The 20890-nt window shown below is 40.7% G+C and overlaps 1 protein-coding gene across 5 annotated transcripts in view; it reads right to left on the bottom strand.

Annotated features, from left to right (window-relative positions):
* The window catches only part of apc (APC regulator of WNT signaling pathway), a 258558-nt gene that overhangs the window by 17984 nt on the left and 219684 nt on the right, over positions 1-20890 (bottom strand). For all 5 annotated transcript variants that reach the window (XM_041185629.1, XM_041185627.1, XM_041185626.1 and 2 more), the window contains 2 exons: positions 16199-16577; positions 13867-13962 (listed from right to left, as the gene is read on the bottom strand). In XM_041185629.1, coding sequence (XP_041041563.1) covers positions 13867-13962; positions 16199-16577 — 475 coding nt within the window. The remainder of the gene's footprint in view (positions 1-13866; positions 13963-16198; positions 16578-20890) is intronic.

Below are 20890 nucleotides of genomic sequence, written 5' to 3'. Positions count from 1 at the left end.
CACTTCTGTATTCATGACTTTACTAAAAGATGTACCACAATGAGTCAAATTCCATGAGCAACGGGAGACCAGATTGCATAAGGGAATGACTGACATCAGCAGTGAATTTCTAACTTTGGGCATAGGCATTTCAAACCAGAGGTGGAATACACTGCAACACTGTATTTATATTCTTGCAATGTAGGCACATGAATATATACTGAATATGCTTGTTCTTGAAGTAATCATAATGATTTCATGTCAAAAATCACCTTCCATTAAGTTAGCACTCATTGTTAAAAGCACAACATTTTCTTGCCTCTTTTGCAGATGAGGGTTCCAAAGTACTTTGCATCCAGTTGAAGTTTATTTCTCAATTAACTGTAAATACATTTTATATGTTGATTTTTTTTTAACTTTTAGTAGATTGTAGAGTTTACAAATAAAGTTTTCTGCAATTCCAACGTTCAATGTGTTTTTCCTAATAATGTGTCATTCCCCTTTAAGTGTTTCATGCTTAGCGGTATGTATGGAGCATGAATTTTACAAACTTCTATGATGACAATTTGTTTGTGTATATTCATGCACCTCTCCTCCCTCTGTCCAAATTGAATCAACATGTCAATACAGCACATTGGACAGGGTAGATCAGAGGTTTCCAAACTGGAGGGGGTGACAAGGATAGGGGGTCATAAGGATGACACAGCTTGCTGAGGAGCAGAGCCATAGATTCAACCTCGCATTGCCAAAGGAGATTACGAAACTCATAATTCCTCTAAATTTTAAAGAAGCTCAAATAATTTCAGTTCAAATTTAAAAAAAAACATACACCATCAAAGCCTCGTTGAGGACAGCACAGCTTGGGATGTTTGAATTCCTGCTGATTTCTAGGAGTGGAAACTGGACTAATCAGAGTTGCTTCTGCTGAACACTGGGGAGGTGGAGGAGGACAATGATGCAAAGGAAGGAAGGCGTTGTGTACAAACCTCAGTTTTTGATACATATGGGGGTTTGAGTGACAGCGCATAGGCTAAGTACATATACTTTCTTTTGATCTAGAATGTGAGTGCCACCAGCAAGACTAGCATTTATTGCCTATATAAAAACAAAAAAAACTGCGGATGCTGGAAATCCAAAACAAAAACAGAATTACCTGGAAAAACTCAGCAGGTCTGGCAGCATCGGCGGAGAAGAAAAGAGTTGACGTTTCGAGTCCTCATGACCCTTCGACAGAACTTGAGTTCGAGTCCAAGAAAGAGTTGAAATATAAGCTGGTTTAAGGTGTGTGTGTGGGGGGCGGAGAGATAGAGAGAGAGAGAGGTGGAGGGGGTTGGTGTGGTTGTAGGGACAAACAAGCAGTGATAGAAGCAGATCATCAAAAGATGTCAACGACAATAGTACAACAGAACACATAGGTGTTAAAGTTAAAGTTGGTGATATTATCTAAACGAATGTGCTAATTAAGAATGGATGGTAGGGCACTCAAGGTATAGCTCTAGTGGGGTTTTTTTTATATATATAATGGAAATAGATGGGAAAAGGAAAATCTTTATAATTTATTGGAAAAAAAAGGAAGGGGGAAACAGAAAGGGGGTGGGGATGGGGGAGGGAGCTCACGACCTAAAGTTGTTGAATTCAATATTCAGTCCGGAAGGCTGTAAAGTCCCTAGTCGGAAGATGAGGTGTTGTTCCTCCAGTTTAAGTTGGGCTTCACTGGAACAATGCAGCAAGCCAAGGACAGACATGTGGGCAAGAGAGCAGGGTGGAGTGTTAAAATGGCAAGCGACAGGGAGGTTTGGGTCATTCTTGCGGACAGACCGCAGGTGTTCTGCAAAGCGGTCGCCCAGTTTATGTTTGGTCTCTCCAATGTAGAGGAGACCACATTGGGAGCAACAAATGCAATAGACTAAGTTGGGGGAAATGCAAGTGAAATGCTGCTTCACTTGAAAGGAGTGTTCGGGTCCTTGGACGGTGAGGAGAGAGGAAGTGAAGGGGCAGGTGTTGCATCTTTTGTGTGGGCATGGGGTGGTGCCATAGGAGGGGGTTGAGGAGTAGGTGGTGATGGAGGAGTGGACCAGGGTGTCCCGGAGGGACCGATCCCTACGGAATGCTGATAAGGGGGGTGAAGGGAAGATGTGTTTGGTAGTGGATTGCCTATCCCTCATTGTCCTATCCAAGGTGGTGATGAGTTGCAATTCATCAACCACTGCAGTGCAAGTGGCAAAGGTACTCCCACAGTGCTATTAGGTAGGGAGTTCCAGGATTTTGACCGAGAGATGTTAAAGGAACACTCCTTTTTGATATATTTCCAAGTCAGGATGGTGTGTGACTGAGTTGGTGGTTTTCCCATGTGTCTGCTCCCTTGTTCTTCCAGATGGTAGAGGTTTCAAGTTTGGGAGGTGCTGCAGTGCATCTTGTGGATGGTACCCACTGTTGCCAATCTGCCTTGGTGGTGGTAGGAAGAAATGCTTAAGGCGGTGAATGTGGTGGAAATCAATTGATCTGCTTTATCCTGGATGGCATCAAGCTTGAGTGTTGTTGGAGCTGCACTTATCCAGGCAAGTGGAGAGCATTCCACCACAATCCTGACTTGTGCCTTGTAGATTGTGGAAAAATAGTGCAGAATCAGAAGGTGAGTTACTTACTGCAGAATTCCCAGCCAGATCTGCTTTATTTGGCTGGTCCAGTTAAGTTTTTGGTCAATGGTGACCTGTAGTAAGTTTATGATGGGGGGAATTGGCAATGGTAATGCCATTAAACGTCAAGGAGAGGTGGTTAAACACCCTTTTGTCGGAGATAGTCATTGCCTGGCATTTGTATCCCAAAAATGTTACTTCCCACTCATCAGCGCAAGCTTTGCTGTCCAGGTCTTGCTGCAAGTAGGTGCAAACTGCTTCATATGGGCAAATGGAACTGAACATTCCCAACTTTTGACCTGATGATTGAGGAAATATCATGAGGCAACTAAAGACGACTGGGCCTTTGACACTAGTTCCTGCAGAGAAGCCCTGGGATTGAGATGATTGGCCAACAACAACCACAAACATATTCCTTTGTGCTAGGTTTGACTCTAATGGAGAGTTTCCTTCTTGATTCCCATTGCCTTCAATTTTACTAGGGCATCTTGATACCACATTCTGTCAAATGCTGCCTTGATGTCAAAGATAGTCACTCTCACCTCACCTCTGGAATTCACCCCCCTTGTCCTTTAGACCATGGCTATAATGAGGTCTGCAGCCGGTTGGTCCTTGCAGAAGGTGAGCTGAGCTTTGGAGAACAGGTTATTAGTGAATAAGTGCTATTTAATGATGATACTTTTCATCACTTGGCTGATGACTGTGCATAGATTGATGGGGCGGTAATTGGCTGGATTGGGTCTGTCCTACTTTTTGTGGCCAGTACATACCCGGGCAATTTTCCACTTTGTTGAGTCGATTCCAGAGTTGTAGCTAAATAGAATAACTTGGATAGACATGCGGTTAGTTCTGGAGCACATGCCTTCAGCAGAGCAGACAGGATGCTGTTGGGACCCATGGCCTTATGCAGTGCCCCCAGTGATTTCTTGATATCATGTGGAGTGTATTAAATTGGTTGAAAACTGTTGATGGGAGCTCAAGGGAGGAAGAGATGGATCATCCGTTCAGCATTTCTCTCCAAAGATGGTTGCCGGGGACTTCAAACTCATCTTTTGCTGTCACTTCCTGGACTCTATCATTGTCAAGCCTGGGAATTTCATGAACTTTCCTCCTTCTGTTAGTTGTTTAGCTGTCCATGACTATTCGTGACTGGATGCTTTGCTATGATCTGTTGGTGTGTGGTCGGTTAGCTCTGTCTACAGCATGCTGCTTTCACTATTTAGCATGCCAGGTTAGGAAAACAGGATATAGAACAGGCGAAGGCCATTTAACCAGTCGAGCCTGCTCCACCATTCAATACAATCATGGTTGATCAAACGCTTCACGGCCTTTTACCCATACTATCTCCATAACCCTTTACGTTATTGTTAATCAGAAATCTATCAATCCCTACCTTAAACATACTCAATGACTGAGCTTCCACTGCCTTCTGGGGTGGAGAATTCCAAAGATTCACAACCCTCTGAGTAAAGAAATTTCTCCTCATCTCAGTCCTTAGTGACCTCTGGTTCTAGACTCCCCAACCAGGGGAAACATCTTATCTGCATCTACCCTGTCTATTCCTTTAAGTATTTTGTAGTTTTCAATAAAGTCATCTCTCATTCTTCGAAACTCTAGAGAATACAGAAGACAGTCCCGCCATCCCCGGAACAAGTCTGGTGAACCTTCGTTGCACTCCCTCTATGACAATAATAAGAGGTAAAGGGACCAAAACTGCACATAGTACTCCAGGTGTGATCTAACCAAGCTTCTATATAATTGAAGCAAGGCTTCACTACTCCTGTACTCCAATCCCCTTGAGATAAAGGTACCATCCCATTAGCCTTACTAATTGCCTGTTGCACCTGCAAGTTAGCTTTCAGTGACTTATGGACAAGGACACCCAAGACCCTTTGTACATCTATACTTTCTAATCTCTTACTATTTAGAAAATACTCTGCATACCTGTTCCTTTTACCAAAGTGGATAACCTCACGTTTTTTTCACATTATATTCCTTCTGTCATGTTCTTGTCCACTCACTAAGTCCGTCCAAATTCTCCTGTATCCGCTTTACATATTCCTCACAACACACATTCCCACCTAGCTTTGTATCATTCGTGAACTTGGAAATATTAATTTGGTCCCCACATCCAAATCATTGATATATATTGTGAACAGCTGGGATCCAAGTACTGATCCTTGTGGTACCCCACCGGTCACAGCCTGCCAACGTGAGAATGACCCGTTTATTTCTACTCTGTTTTCTGCCCGTTAGCCAATCCTTAATCCATGCCAGTGTATTGTCTCCTATTCCAAATGCTTTTATTCTGCTAATCAATCTCCTGCGAGGCAGTTTATCAAAAGCCTTCTGAAAATCCAAGTATACTACATCCATGACTCTCCTTTATCAATTTTGTTAGTGACAACCTCAAAAACTCCAACAAGTTTGTGAAACATGATTTCCCATTTGCAAATCCATGCTGACTATGCCCAGTCAGATCATGTTATCCAAGTATCCATTTATCACATCCTGTATAATAGTTTCTAGCATTTTTTCCTATTACTGACTTAAGGCTAACAGGTCTGTAGTTTCCCCTTTTCTCTCTCCCTTCCTTCTTAAATAGTGGGGTGACATTTGCTACTTTCCAATCTTCAGGAACCATTCCAGAATCTATAGAATTTTGGAAAATGATCACCAATGCATCTACTATCTCTATAGCAACCTCTAAACACTCTGGGATGCAGAGTATCAGATCCTGGGGACTTATCAACCTTCAGTCCCATTTATTTCTCCAATACAATCTTCTTACTTAAACTAATTTCCTTCAACTCCTTATTCTCCCTAGTCCCTTGGATCTCTAAATCTGGGAGATTTCCTGTATCTTCCTCAGTGGAAACAGACAAAGTAATCAGTTAGCTTCTCTGTCATCTCTCTATTCCCCATGACAAGTTCTCGTGACTGCCTGTAATGGACCCATATTTGTCTTAGCCAAATGCTCTTCTTACATAGCTATAGAAGCTTTTACAGTCTGTTTTTATGCTTTTTGCTAGATTGCATTCATAATCTATTCTCATTTCCTTTACCAGTTTCTTGGTCTTCCTTTGCTGTATTTAAAAAAACCCCAATCCTCAGGTTTACTACTACTTCTGCCAATTTTATAAGCCTTTTCTTCTAATCCTATACAATCCTTAACTTCCTTTGTCAGCCACGGTTGACTGACTTTTTTTGGGGTTTTTGCACCTTGAAGGAATGTATAGCGCTGTAAGCTATGTAATAATTCTTCAAAGACTATCCATTGCCTATGTACAGTCATACCTTTTAATGTATTTTCCCAATCCACCTCAGCCAATTTGTCCCTCATACTTTCTTAATTTCCTTTATTCAACTTTAACACCCTTGCTTCAGAGTGAACTACCTCACTTTCAAACATAACTTAAAGTCCTATCATATTGTGGTCACTCATGCGTAAAGGTTCTATTACAACAAAATTATTAATTAGCCCTTTTTCATTACATAATACTAGGTCTAAAACAGCCTATCCTCCAGTCAGCTAATGGTACCTCATTATGAGAAAAGCCAGGTGCTAATCCTGCAATGCCCTTTTGGGTGAGCAGGAAACTAAAGGAAAGACCTTGCATTTATACAGTGCCTTTCAGTTTCAGGATTGTGTTGTCACTGATGCAATGCAGGAAAATTGGAGAAAACAACATGTAAATGAATGTACATATCAATAAGTGGCATGGCTAGTCTGTGACTCAGAATAATGTCAACAGTGTGAGTTTGATTCCTGTTATGGCTGAGGTAGATTTGGACCAGCCTCCTCACCTTTTTTTTTATTTATCCATGGGATGTGGATGTTGCTGACTAGGCCAGCATTTATTGCCCATTGCTAACTGCCTTTTAAAAGGAGGTGGTTGAGTAGTGAATACTTTGCCTGTTGCAAACAGCAGAAGTAATATGCTGTTTGATATGATCCACCAGTCATGGGACGTATGGCCTACATCACGCCGGCACTGAAATTCATATTCCACGTTACTCACTTGTGTGGCTAGCAAAATGTCATTTTGGCTTGATGGCAGAATCCTGTCAGTGGAGAAAAACATTCATGCTGCTCCTGACCATACTCAATCAGCCCATGCTTGTAAAACTCAGAACATAGTGTTGGGGGAAATAAAGGAATACAGTAATGGTCAAGGGACTTAACTTAAAATATCCCAGCATGCAAAACCACAATTGCTAAGTAGTTAACATTTAAAGTTCAGGCTGGGACAGAGAGAATGCTGAACCTTGCACATTCTCAGGGCTTGCAACCACCAGCAAGGTCCTGGGAGTTAGACTGGAGTCAAAGGATGGCAATAATATAGATTAAGTGTGCTCTTTAACAGATAGGGGAAGAACAGATGGTCCCAGCTTAGATAGGAAGGCAGGTCTCTGCCTGGGTGAAAGTAGGGTTATCTTTGTACCAGAGACCTGTCTAGGTAATGTGATTCTATATGTTGACAAGATCAGAATTTGGAGGATGTTCTTGTGTGACCAATAATGTATAAATATGGTGAACACTTGTAGCTTAGCAGAGTACTGTCTCAAGCTGCATTGAGATGGTGCCCTCCTTGCAATTGCTTGAATAAACGATTGTAACCTGTACCTGAGTCTCCTGTGATCCATTCATCAAAGACAACACAACAATAGTGTCAAACATTAAAGGTGATTCCGCGATTGGTTAATACTTACTTAAACAATCCTGACTGTGCTAGAGTTACACTGACAACCACTTAAAATTATCAGTCGAGCTCGCAGTGTGGCTCACTTATGCATGCTAGAAGCTACATATATTCACACACAGGGCCATCTTTGCAAATGCAAAGAACATGTCCAAGCATTGAGATTTATTCCACTGAACAAAAGCTTGGGGGGGGGGGGTACATTCCCTGTTTCATTCCCATGGCAATGCTTTGACCAATCAGCATCGACCTGTCTGGTTTGAAGTTAATCAAAAGCTCAGCAGTTAACTGTTCCCTGGTGCATTCTCCATGGCAATGCTTCTATCAATCAGAATCCACTTGCCAATCAATCAGCAACCTCTTCTCATGCAGTACAAACTGTCGTTCCCTTTGAGATTTGGTATTCTTGCCAATCTGTCCTGATGAGCACATGATGAAAAGCTTCGTTGGAATGTCCTTTCTTCTTTCAGCAATACACATGTTCTGTATTACTAAACAACTATTTATAATAGATAATCAGGTGCCCATTGCATTTGCATGACAAAACATTATGTATGCACAAATGTATCAAATTTACAGAATACACCACACCATTAACACGTTAAAGATGCTATATAATGCTGATTTTTGTTGTTGGATAGGGCACTCTCATAAGGAACCTTGAGAAGCTGGGATTTGGAATGCTGTGAAAACTAACATGCTATCCAAGCATTTTAAGTCTTCCCAAAGGAGTCAGTGGCTGTCTGATGACAGAGGCTTCCACGGTTATCCGGGAGGCACACACCCACCATGACAAACTGCTGAAAAGTTAATTCAATGAAGATTTAAAGCATGCCACCTCAGAGGTTCCTAGAAATATAAAACACATTATCACGAACAACTCTGATGTTTGCGCAGGAGACGGCCACCAGTTTTAGAAAGGAGTTATTGATACACATGGTATAGGGAGGTAAAACCTATGTTAATTGGAGATGCAACACGGGTTATTACTGACAATGATAGACAATCCATCATCATCATTTAAACAGTATGAGGCTTTGCTATGCTTATACTTGGGAATGGCTCGCATTGAATAGATTATGAGGCGCACTAGGAGAGATACATATACAACATGTAGGCAGAGAGTTATTTCCTACATTCCAACAGTGACTACACTTTAAGTGCTTCATAGATTAAAAAGCTTTGGGACATCGCGAGATATTAAGAGGCGTTATATAAATGCAAGTTCTTGGTTTTAGATTAAAGGACAAGGAGTATATATTTTCAGAATCATCAACCTCTTGAGCAAATGACCTGAACATGGGCCTGGATTTTCTGTTAAGAATAACGGTAAGGCCAACAGCACTCACTAATATGGAGGAAACCAGACAGCAACTTCTGAAGTCCATATATACATGGTTAAATGCAGAAATCAGCAAATTGCTGTCTGATTTTCTTTGCTGTTCCACAAGGTGTGCTTCACCAGTACCTTGCCGACATACTCAGCAGTGAAAGCTGTGTGAGGAAATGAAGTTGCTTTATTGACCCGTAAGATACCTATTAAACACACCAGAAAAAGTTAAGGCAGGTGCTTCATGGGTAAGTGAGTTTTTAAAGGCATGATATGTTTCAATTACTATAAAACAACCTCTCTGACACTGAAAATTTAATTTTACAAGTGCAGAATCCCATTACATTAGGATTTAATTATTGTAGGATATTTTTAAACTTGCTTTTCTATCTCTCATCGTTCTCTCTTAATCCCACCTTCCTTTTCCTCACTTATTTTGCTTTCTGTATATGCTTGTACAATGAATTAAATATTCTAATTCACGCTTCCAAGCTTAGATTGCGTATCTCAGTAAGAATTCTTCAATCTGATTGGTTAAGAGTCAATGCAAATGCTTGCCCTACTCAGACATGTTGCATATCCCCTGTAGTGGGTGAATGTTCAATCAGATGCCTCACGACAGAAAGATGTCACTCAAAAGTCTTAGAAAACTCAGCAGGAAACTGTACGTGTAATGAATGCGAGTGCAATTTCTTCACTGCTGATGGCAAAATCTGAGCAAAGGTGGTTATGGATTAATCACTGTCCTTAAAAAGGAATTTAGCTGGATCTTGATGGGGGGGGGGGGGGGAGTTGGGGGGTGCCATTTCTAATTAAAGATGGCAAATTAGGAACTTGCAAAATACAAGGGTTTATGGAAACTGCAGTCTTCAATAATTTTAGCTGTTTTGCTTGAGATATCAAAGAAGAAGCTTACAGATGGGCCTGATGGTCATATACTACTTTTTTTATGTATCAGTATGTTCCTAACATTCATAATGTGCCCAAACAGGTTGATTATCAATATGTCCATGATAGGTGATAAGAGCACTGACCACAAGAGTGTCTCTTGGTCAGCCAGAATCTGCAGAAGGTAATGGAAAATCACTGTAGTACCTTACCAAGAATAACCATGGACCAACACATGGAAGCCCATGGTCGCCAATGCCCTCTTAGGGCATGGTGCCTGAAGAGAGAGAGATATGTTCCTGAATACTAAGAATGCTGGTTTGAACCTGACGCTCCTGTAAATACATGTTTTAGCTTTGATAGGTACATGTGCACATGAACAGGAGTCAGAGAATCAGAGGGCTGAGTTTTCCCCCCGTTGGGGGGCGGGAGGGAAGTTGATGAGCAGGTGCGTACAGGCACGCTTCCGACTGGCGCCCCTTATCGGAGGCGCGCCACCATTTTACGTGCGCGGGCCAATTAAGGCCCGCTCGGTGTGACGTCTGCACAGGAGCGCTATACGGGCGGGGAGGGGGGAATCCCAAAATTGAGAGTGAGCTCTTTCGAACATGTGCGCGAAAGAGTGCACTCATCTTCCTGAGGCTAGTGCAGCCTCAGGGAGATCAGCTGTGCATGTAAAAAAGATAAAAATAGCAAAATAAAATTTCCCTTACATGTCCCCTCATGTGGCAATATCACGAGTTGGGACATGTCCATAATTTTTACAAAATCTTTATTAAAATTTTAAAAAGTCTACATGAAACCTCATCCCGCCCGTGGATGAGGCTTCATGTTTTTTCTAGTTCTCGCCGGAGCTCCTGGCTTGCCCGCCAACCTTAACGTTGGACGGGCAGGCCCTTTAATTACTTAATTGATCCTGTCAATGGCCTCAATTGGCCATTGATAGGTTGGCAGGTGCGCAGCTGATTGCGCTGTGCTCCTGCCTTCCTGAAAATTTAAATCAGATGTGGTGACATCAGGAATTCACCCCAGCGTCACCATGCGTCATTTTACACGCCGGCAAGCAGGCCCCGACCCCGCTCACCAACTCGTAAAATTCTGCCCAAAAAATTTACAGCAGGGAACAAGGTCAATTGGCCCATCGTGTCTGTGCCGGTGGAAAAACGAGCACCCAGCCTAATCCCACTTTTCAGCATTTGGTCCGCAGCCCTGCAGGTTACAACACTTGAGCTGCATATCTAGAAACCTTTGAAATGAGTTGAGGGCTTCTGTTTCTACTACCCTTTCAGGCAGTGAGTTTCAGACGCCTACAACCGTCTGGGTGACAAAATGTTTCCTTATCTCCCCTCTAATCATTCTACCAATACCTTTAAATCTGTGCTCCCTAGTCAATGGCCTCTCTGCCAAAGCAAATAGGCCTTTCCCATCCACTCTATCCACACCCCTCAAAATTTTGTACATCTCAATCAAATCTCCCCTCAACCTCTTCTGTTCCAAGGAGAACAAACCCAGAATATCCAATTTTTCCTCATAGTTGCAATTGTCCAGTCCTGGCAACATCCTTGTAAATCTCTTCTGTAATCTCTCTAATACAATTACATCCTTTCTGTGATGAGGTGCCCAGAGCCGCACACAGTTCTCAAGCTGTGGCCTAACTAGTGTTTTATATAGCTCCAGCATAACCCCTCTTATATTCTATGCCTCAGCTAATAAATGACAGAATTCCATATGCCTTCTTAACCACCTAAATCAACCTGTCCTTCTAACTTCAGGGAGCTGTTGACATTCAACCAAGGTGTCTCACTTCCTCTACACCTCCCAGTATCCTCTATTTATTGTGTAATTCTTTGCCTTGTTTGACCTCCCCAAATGCATCACACCTCATGCTTCTCTGGGTTGAATTCCATTTTCCACTTTTCTGCCCACCTGACCAGTCCATTGATCTCTTACTGCATTCTACGGCAATCCTCCTTGCTATCTAGTGAGCAGCCAACTTTTGTGTTGTCTGCAAACTTCCTGATTATTCTCCCTATGTCCACATCCAAATCATTAAAATACACCACAAAAATCAGGGGACCTAGTGCTGAGCCCTGTGGAACCCAACAGAGACAGCCTTCCAGTCACAAAGACATCAATAATTACTCTTTGTTTCCTGCCACTTAGCCAATTTTTTATCCAGCTTACTACATCCCCCTGGATCCCATGGGCTTTTATTTTTCTTAACCAGTCTGTCATATAGTGCCTTGTCAAAAGCCTTGCTAAAATCCATGTATACCACATCAACTGCATTACCCTCAGCAATCCTCCTCCTTTTATCCTTAAAAAAAATCAAATATTTCTGACATGACCTTCCCTTAACAAATCCATGCTGACTGTCCTTGATTAATCTCTGCCTTTCTAAGTGACAGTTTTTCTTGTCCCTTGGAATTGATTCCAATAATTTGCCTGCTACCAAGATTAGACTGACTGGCCTGTAATTATTTGGTCCATCCCTTGGTCTCTTTTTAAACAAAGGTACAACATTAGCAGACCTGCAGTCCTCCAGCACCTCACCTGTATCCAGTGAGGATTGGAAAATGATGGTCAGACCCTCTGCAATTTCCTCCCTGACTTATTTTAACAGCCTTGGGTACATTTTATCTGGCCCCGGTGATCTATCCACTTTCAAGGATGTTAGTGTCCTTAATACCTCCTCTCTCCCTATGTTTATCACATCCAATACTTCACACTCCTTCTCCTTAACAATGTCTGCATTGTCCTCTTCTTTTGTGAAGACAGATGCAAAAGTATATATGAAGAACCATACCCACAACCTCTGCCTCCACACATAGGTTACCTTTTTGTCTTTTATGGGCCCTACTGACAAATTTGATTGAATTTTTTGAGCAGATAACAAGGAGGATTGATACAAAAACAAAAAGTGCTGGAAAAACTCAGCAGGTCCGACAGCATCTCTGGAGAGAAAGACAGGGTTAACGTTTCGAGTCCATATGACTCTTCTTCAGAACTAAAGTAAAGTAAAAATGGTGAAATATATATTGTTTAAGGGGGGTGGGACAGGTGAAGCTGGATAAAGGCCAGTGATAGGTGGAGGCAAAGGAAAGATTGCAAAAGATTGAAGGGGTGTTGATGGTGGTGATACTGGCTAAAGATGGTGCTAATGGTGACATAAGAGAGGAGGATTGATGTGGTCTACATGGATTTTAGCAAAGCTTTTGACAAGGTACCACATGGCAGACTGGTTAAAAAAATAAAAGCCCATGGGATCCAGGGGAATGTAGCAAGATGGTTACAAATTGGGCTCAGTGACAAGAAACAAAGGGTAATTGTTGATGGATGTTTTTGTGACTGAAAGGCTGTTTTCAGTGGGGTCCTGCGGGCTCAGTACTAAGTCCCCTGCTGTTTGTGGTATATATTACTGACTTGAAAGTAAATGTCAGGGGAATAATCAAGAAGTCAAGATATTTACATCAGATCTATAAGTATGATGAGGGACCAGGAACCAAGGCTGTAAATACAGACTGTTAAATCTTAAGGGGCCTCTGTGACAGCTGTGAACTCAGCAATGAACATATCATACAGCTAATAACTTATTGATTTTCTTCCCCTCTTAAAACTGGGCAAAGGAGATTCTAATTAGTAATTTTAGAGGGTTTCCTTATAGGACTAATCTAGTGTAACTTAATAGCAAAACATGTTCTCCAGACAAGGTCATGACCCAAAATGAGGTTTGATCTTAAAACAGTGGATTTAAAAGAAAAATCAGATAATTGACAAGAAAAGCTGAATGTCACTTTCTTAGAATATAAAAATGTCCAGGAAAACAAGCTTAATTACCACTTTATTACAATATCAACAGCCAGCACTAGCAGGCCACAAATCACAATTTTTATATTTGTTACTCTTTTAGGTTTTGCCTCCAACTTTCATAATGACAACTAACTCTTGAGCTGCAGCTTGGAAGTGTAGATGGTGGAGGTCATAATTTTCACCATCATTCCTGACATTTCCTTACGTTAACTGAAGGTGCATTTCTGTAGAGTTCCTTGTTCTCTCTATTTCTTGACTCTCCTCTAATCCTTCCCCACCACGGTCAATATAGTACACTGTCACAAGCATTCCAAATTAATGTTGGAAATCAAATATATGGTGCAGTGATTTGGAGTCCAATAATGGGATGAAATTTCTAAGACACTACAATTTTTCCTGCCAAGGGCCACTAAAGTAATGCACTATTTGTTCTGGCGCAATCAATTTTTGAATTCATCAATTAGTACAGAATATGGCACGTACATTCTTCAATCTAGTAGACACGATTGGCATTCCTTACCTAGTTCATTCATTGCATGCCTGTGTTCCTCATCAAATGAAAGCTTCATAAGTACACACACTGCAGGGCAGATCTGGTGTTCCACTGGAGATGGCACTATAGCAACACAATGCATACATAAACTTTAAACAAGAGGTAATTGATAATTCTTAATGATATATTTTCACTATTTCATTATAGTGTAACTTCCTAACAAATTCCAGAAATCACTGAAGTCAATTAAAATTAATCTTAGCAAACAGAAGCTGATCTGATGTATTATATCATTTGAGAACAAAAAGGCAACAAAAAGTTCCATTTTCTGTTACTGAATAACAAGTTAATGTAGTTAAAATAAATATTTTGTTTGATACAACATAGATCAATTCAAATTTCTAAAATTATACTCGATATTGGGGTCAGTGTTGGCCAGTCCATTCACTTTAATTAGCTGGTGAACACACAAACGTAAAAGACCAACATATCCAGCTCTTTTACCTTTTTCTTTAAGCCAGCATTGCTAGTATAGCAATATTTAAAGAAGCTGAAAACTGGAATTGCATTAACTGCTTACGAGGATGTCAAGGTAAAAAAAAAGTCCTCTTTCTGTGTTCAGTGAACAAAAATAATACTCAACGGAAGTGCCTACGATATAGTGCAGAAAATAAATTACAGGTTTTATTGTGCAAATACATACAGGAAACAAGCACGTCACAGATGATTAGACTGAAAGGAATAGGCATATTTACACAATGCACTGTTTAAGATGTAAATGGCCACCAGGAGTAGCCAAGATTAATTTAAATGGCTGGTTTATGAACATGAGTGTAAAAGTAAACCAGGCTTCCTCTTTGGTGCCGATGGCATGTTGAGCAGCACAAAGAACACGCAAAAGAATTCTCACCTTCCCACTGATGATTTAAACAAAGAAAAATGCCAGCTATCTTGATCAGGAGGAGCTTTCTCTATAATTTGAGAGCTTGTAAAATATCTTTAATAAACAATGTTTTTGAGGAGCAAGAGACAAAGGGGTGCTGTACACATGAATTAACAGTTCTATACCTACATTTTGGGTAGGCACTGTTGAAGTCGAAGATTCTAACTGTCTTTATTTAGTAATGATCTGCCACTAATTAGACTGCATCCCCCCAATGATCACACTTGGCCCTCAGATACTGAAGTTTTGACATTAGCGGGCTTAGTTTCATTGTAAAGGTTAACACTTGAGCTTTATGGGCTTAGGTGTCTCTAGCCTGGTCTTTTGCATAGCATTTTATTCCATGATGAAGAGGTTTGAACTCTGCTGATTGCAATGTCTTTGCATTAACACAAGGAGATCTGTTTGTGACTGTCCTTGATAACTTCAAAAAAAAAACCTGAGAAATGAAAAAGGTTGTAATTATCTCTATAGTCTTCATGGAACACGAAGAATGTACCTAAGAGCATTATAAGGTAGCAATTTAGCTTGGATATATAGGGCCATTTGGTTAACTTCAGCCATGCATTCCTATGAAGGTTATTGTTAAACATATTTTTATTCCAACAGTAGTTATTTGGAGTTTCAGCTTGGCGCTTGTATGACCTCTTCATATGGCCCAGAACAGCATCTTATATGGAAGGTGGGGAAACATGGGCAAGTTATGTTTAAACAAGGAGGAACAATCAACAGCAGGAAATCTTTTTGTCTGGGCTTCAAAGACAGATCTTAACATTGGGTGACTTAAATGATAAAGTTTCAAAACTCTTTTTTTAAAATGACTTTAACCGTCATTTTCCCACAAAAGGGACAAAAAAGAGCAAGTCCATTAAAAGTACAGTTCTCTAATATATCTTTTCAACAGGCAGTCACAGAGCAGCATTGGCAGATGCCCGGTGCCTGTGCTAGCTATAACTAGTACATTGGAGAAGGTGAGGGTGGAGTGTTGGGGAGTATGATTTAGAACTTGGTGCAGGTATAATATTAATGCTTGTTTAAATCTTGTCAAATACAAGGACAAATTGTTATAGCCACAGGAGAAAATGGACGTGGCTTTGGACAGATGACATTTTCCCTCATGTTAACAGCAGCATCTCACATGCAACAGACACAAGATTGAAAGGATGATTGATTACAATATAACTGCAAAAGTCTTCAAGCTGTGATACCAAAGAGAAACCTACCTTAAACACAATTACTATTTTCATTTAATAATATATCTTTAACAAAAGTAGTTGCCATCTACACACACTATTATAACGAAGAATTTTAAAAGCAGAACTTCCTTATATGGTTTCTTTCTTAAAGGCTGCTTCTTCTAATAGAAAAATGCAGTGAAATTAAGTCACATATAAAACTGTACAGAAAATGTCATACTTGGATTTTTATCCTGATCCACGCCTCGCTCATGTGCTTCTTGCCATTCCCAGCAGGTCTCACAGTAAGCACGGATCTGTTCTAGCAGGTGAAGAACACGGGTCTCCCGTCTTCCCCTCTTGTCATCCGGCTGCGAATGGATGATATTGTGTAGTGCAGCACTAGCCCTTGCACGGGCCTCCTTACTGCCACGTGAATTGCCTAGCAGCACAGAGTCTTTATCATTGCCGTGCAAAAGCTGTATCAGCAGCGGAAGACAACCAGACTGACGCATAGCTATACAGCTGTCCTGAGAACTAGACATTGCTAGCAAAGTTCGAGACATATCATCCTTGTCGTGTGTACCAAGCATTGAGAGCAGCGAGTATACCATTTCCACCTATAGCCCAAGCGAACCAAAAAGGTTAAATACTGTTCACATCACAGGGTCAACAATTAATGACATGAAGCCAAAAGACCTCAAGAAAAACAGTAAATCTAAGGATGTAATTTACCCTGTTTCAAGATCTCTACAAACATTTGCTGATAATTTGTGATAGTAGACTCTAGACTTAAACCACCAGCTAGCAAAGCAGATACGGGATAGGGTAATTCTTGCTGATTCAACTGCGCTTAAGACCATAAGACATAGGAGAAGTAGGCCATTCAGCCCATTGAGTCCGCTCTGCCATTCAATGAGATCATGGCTGATCTGATAATCTTCAACTCCACTTTCCTGACTTTTCTCCATAATCCTTGATTCCCTTACTGATTAAAAAACCTGTCTATCTCAGCCTTGTATGTACTTAATGACCCAGCCTCTACAGCCCTCTGCGGTAAAGAATTCCATAGATTCACTACCCTCTGACAGAAGAAACTCCTCATCTCTGTTTTAAATGAGTGCCACCTTGCTCTGAGATTGGGCCTCTGGTTCGAGACTCTCCCACAAGGGGAAACAACCTCTCAGCATCTACCCTGTTAAGCTCCCTAGGAATCTTATATGTTCTCATTCTTCTAAACTCCAATGAGCACACACCCAACCTACTGAACCTCTCCTCATAAGAAAATCCCTCAATACCCAGGATCAAACTAGTGAACGTTCTCTGGACTGTCTCCAAGGCCAGTATATCTTTCCTTAGATAAGGGGACCAAAACTGTTCACAGTATTCTAGGTGTGGTCTAACTAGTGCCTTGTATAGTTTTAGCAAGACTTCCTTATTTTTATACCCCATTCCCTTTGAAATAAAGGCCAACATTCCATTTGCCTTCCTTATTATCTGTTGAACTTGTATGTTAGCTTTTTGGGATTCATGCACAAGGACTCCCAAATCCTTCTGCAGTCTTTCTCCATTTAAATAATATTCAGCTCCTCTATTCTTCCTGCCAAAGTACATTTTCCCACATTATATTCCATCTGCCACTTTTTTGCCCACTCACTTAACCTGTTTATATCCCTCTGTAGACTCCTTGTGTCATCTTCACCACTTGCCTTCCCACCTATTTTTGTATCATCCGCAAATTTGGCGAAAGTACATTCATTTCCCTCATCTAAGTCATTAATATATATTGTAAATAATTGTGGCCCCACCACTGATCCCTGTGGCACTCCACTAGTTACAGGTTGCCATCCTGAAAATGTCCCCCTTATTCCAACTCTGTCTTCTATAGTTAGCCAATCCTATATCCATGCTAATATACTACCCCCAACACCATGGGCTCTCTTATTAAGTAGCCTTACGTGCTGTACCTTATTGAATGCCTTTTGGAACGCCATTTGGACAATGGTGTCACATTTAGTCTTATATTTGCACTCCAGTGTTGGAAATGATATTGTAATCAGACACTATCAGAAGTGGTTGGCAAGTGGATTCATATTGGCGAAGCTGTTGCCATGGAGTATGCAGCATGGAACAGTTAACTGTCCAGCTTTTTTTCAGCAATACTCAAGTTCTATACTACCAAACAACTAAAATGTGGCTGATCTAAGGTTCGATATAAATTTAACAACTTCTTTACTCTTCAATTCTATCTCTCTAAAAATGAACCCATGTACTTTCTTTGCTTTTTAAATTGCCTCATTATCCTGTTGGGCCTATTAGGCTCAAAGAGGGCCATATGTGTTTCAAGGTGCATGGCAAGGCTAGAAAACTTAATAAGTACTTCGTATCAATGTTTACCAAGGAAAAGGATGGAGAGTTAATGGTGGGGTGAAAATTGACAGGAAGGATGTATTGGAAAGGCTGGTTATGCTTGAACTGGATAAGGTGCCTGGTCCCGGTGGCTTGGATCCCAGGTTGCTAAAGGAGGTAGATTGGAGATAGCGGAAGGGTTCCCCATAATTTTCCAATCTACCCTAGATATCGGGAATACTGGAGAATGGCAAATACTCAAGATAGGAACTAAGGACATTCCTCATGCTTCAGGCTGGTCAGTTTAACATCTATGGTGCACAAGGTTTTGGAAACAATAATTACGGAAAAAAATCAAGGCACGGATTTGTAAAAGACAGATTGTGCTTGTCTCATCAAATTGAATCTTTTGATGAAGTAACAGAGAAGGCTGATGAAGGAAAAGCAATGCATGTTGTCTATATGAGCAATGGAGACTGAGGAGAGATTTGAATGAGGTGTGCAAGATTATGACAGGTTTAAGTAAGGTGGACAAAGGAAAGCTGTTCCCCATTAGCTGATGATACAAGGATTCAGGAACACAGGTTTAAGATTTTGGGCAAGGGATGCAGGGAGGATGTGAAGAAGAGTTTTTTTTTACACAGCATGTGGCATTGACTTGGAACTCGCTGCCCAGAGGGTGGTGGAAGCAGAGATGAGGAATGATTACAAAAGGAAATTGGATAATCACTTGAGGAAAATAAACTTGATGGCTATGGAGATAGAGCGGGGGAATGGGACTGATTGGAGTGCTCTACAGGCAGCCGACATAGACTTGAGGGCCCAAATGGCCTCCTTCTGTGCCATAATGAACCTAGATCCCTTTGCTCCTCTATCCCATTCAGATTCTTATTATCCAAGGTGTCTATGGCCTCCTTATTCCTAGCACTTGTCACGCTTATCCATTTTAATGTCTTACCGTATTTTGTCACATTCTTCCTCAGTATTAATTATACCTAGCAATTAGGTGTCATCTGAGAATTTTGAAATTGTACTTCTGATTCTCCAATCCAACTTGTTAATGAAAATTATGAACAACAGTGATTCTAGCACTGACTCCTGTGGAACACAACTTCCCACCTTTTGGCAGTCTGGGAAGCTATCCTGAACCCCTAACTGTTCTATAGCTAGCTTGCTATCCATGCTATATGTTCTGATTCCACACATCCTGATCTTAGTCAAAAGTCTACCACGTGGTACCTTTGCAAAGACCTTTTGAAAGTCCAAATATATTACATCTACTAAAGTGGCCTTAATACACCCTTTTCTGCTTTTTTTTTTCAAAAAAATGAAGTTTGATCAAACATGACTTCTCCTTCTGAAATTGTGCTGCTTATTATATATTTGGTTTCTAGATGTTTTTCTATTTCATCTCTGAATCACGATTCCATTATTTTTCTTATCACTGATGTTAAGCTAAGATATCTATAGGTCCCTGGACTTGTTCTTTCTCCCTTTTAAAATACAGGAGTGCCATTAGCTGTCAATCAGTCCTTTGGTACTCTTCCATTTTCTTAATGAATTGTTACATATATGAAACGGTGCTTCTTTTAATATGTACAAATGCAATCCATCTGGATTATAGATTTTATCATTGTTATGTATGATTAATCTATAAATTAGTTCCTCACTTTCTATCTCAATGCCTTTGATCTCTTCTTCTCATGTTATGCTCATCTTGTTTGCTTCACTATTCACCAGAGAAACTAAGTAACTAATCAATATTTCGCCATTTAGTTGTCATTACCTGAGAGTTGATTTTATGCATCCTTTAACAGCCACATTCCTACCTGGATTTTTCTTTTATTTGTGTATGTAGAATCTTTTACTGTTTCTATGTTTCTTACTAATTTACTTTTGTCATTCCATTTTGCTTTCCTAATTGCGTTTTTGACTTTCTTCATAATCTTTTGTCATTCTCTCCTTTTGTTGCCTATACACTGTACTTAGTGCATGACTTTTTCTTGCGTTTTAACGTTAATTTTATCTCTTTATTCATCCATGGTGTTTCATTGGCTAGTTTTTTTTAAAGTGAACTCTATTGTTAAGCATGTAAAATTAAATCGCATGGGATTGGGGGTAGTGTATTGAGATGGATAGAAAACTGATTGGTAGACAGGAAACAAAGGGTAGGAATAAACAGGTCTTTTTCCGAATGGCAGACAGTGACCAGTAGGGTACCACAGGGATCGGTGCTGGGACCCCAGCCATTCACAATATATATTAATGATTTAGATGAGGGAATTAAATGTAATATCTCCAAATTTGCAGATGACACAAATCTGGGTGAAAGGATGAGCTGTGAGGAGGATGCAGAGATGCTTCAGTGTGATTTGGACATGCTGAGTGTGTGGGCAGATGCATGGCAGATGCAGTATAATGTGGATAAATGTGATGTTATCCGCTTTGGTAGCAAAATCAGGAAGGCAAATTATTATCTGAATGGCTATAAATTGAGAGAGGGGAATGAGCAACGAGACCTGGGTGTCCTTGTACACCAGTCGCTGAAGGTAAGCATGCAGGTAAAGGAGGCAAATGGTATGCT

Source organism: Carcharodon carcharias, chromosome 4, assembly GCF_017639515.1.
Source record: "Carcharodon carcharias isolate sCarCar2 chromosome 4, sCarCar2.pri, whole genome shotgun sequence".
Taxonomy (NCBI): Eukaryota; Metazoa; Chordata; class Chondrichthyes; order Lamniformes; family Lamnidae; genus Carcharodon; species Carcharodon carcharias.
Note: the sequence above shows the minus strand (reverse complement) of the source record. Positions and strands in the feature narration are given on the sequence as shown.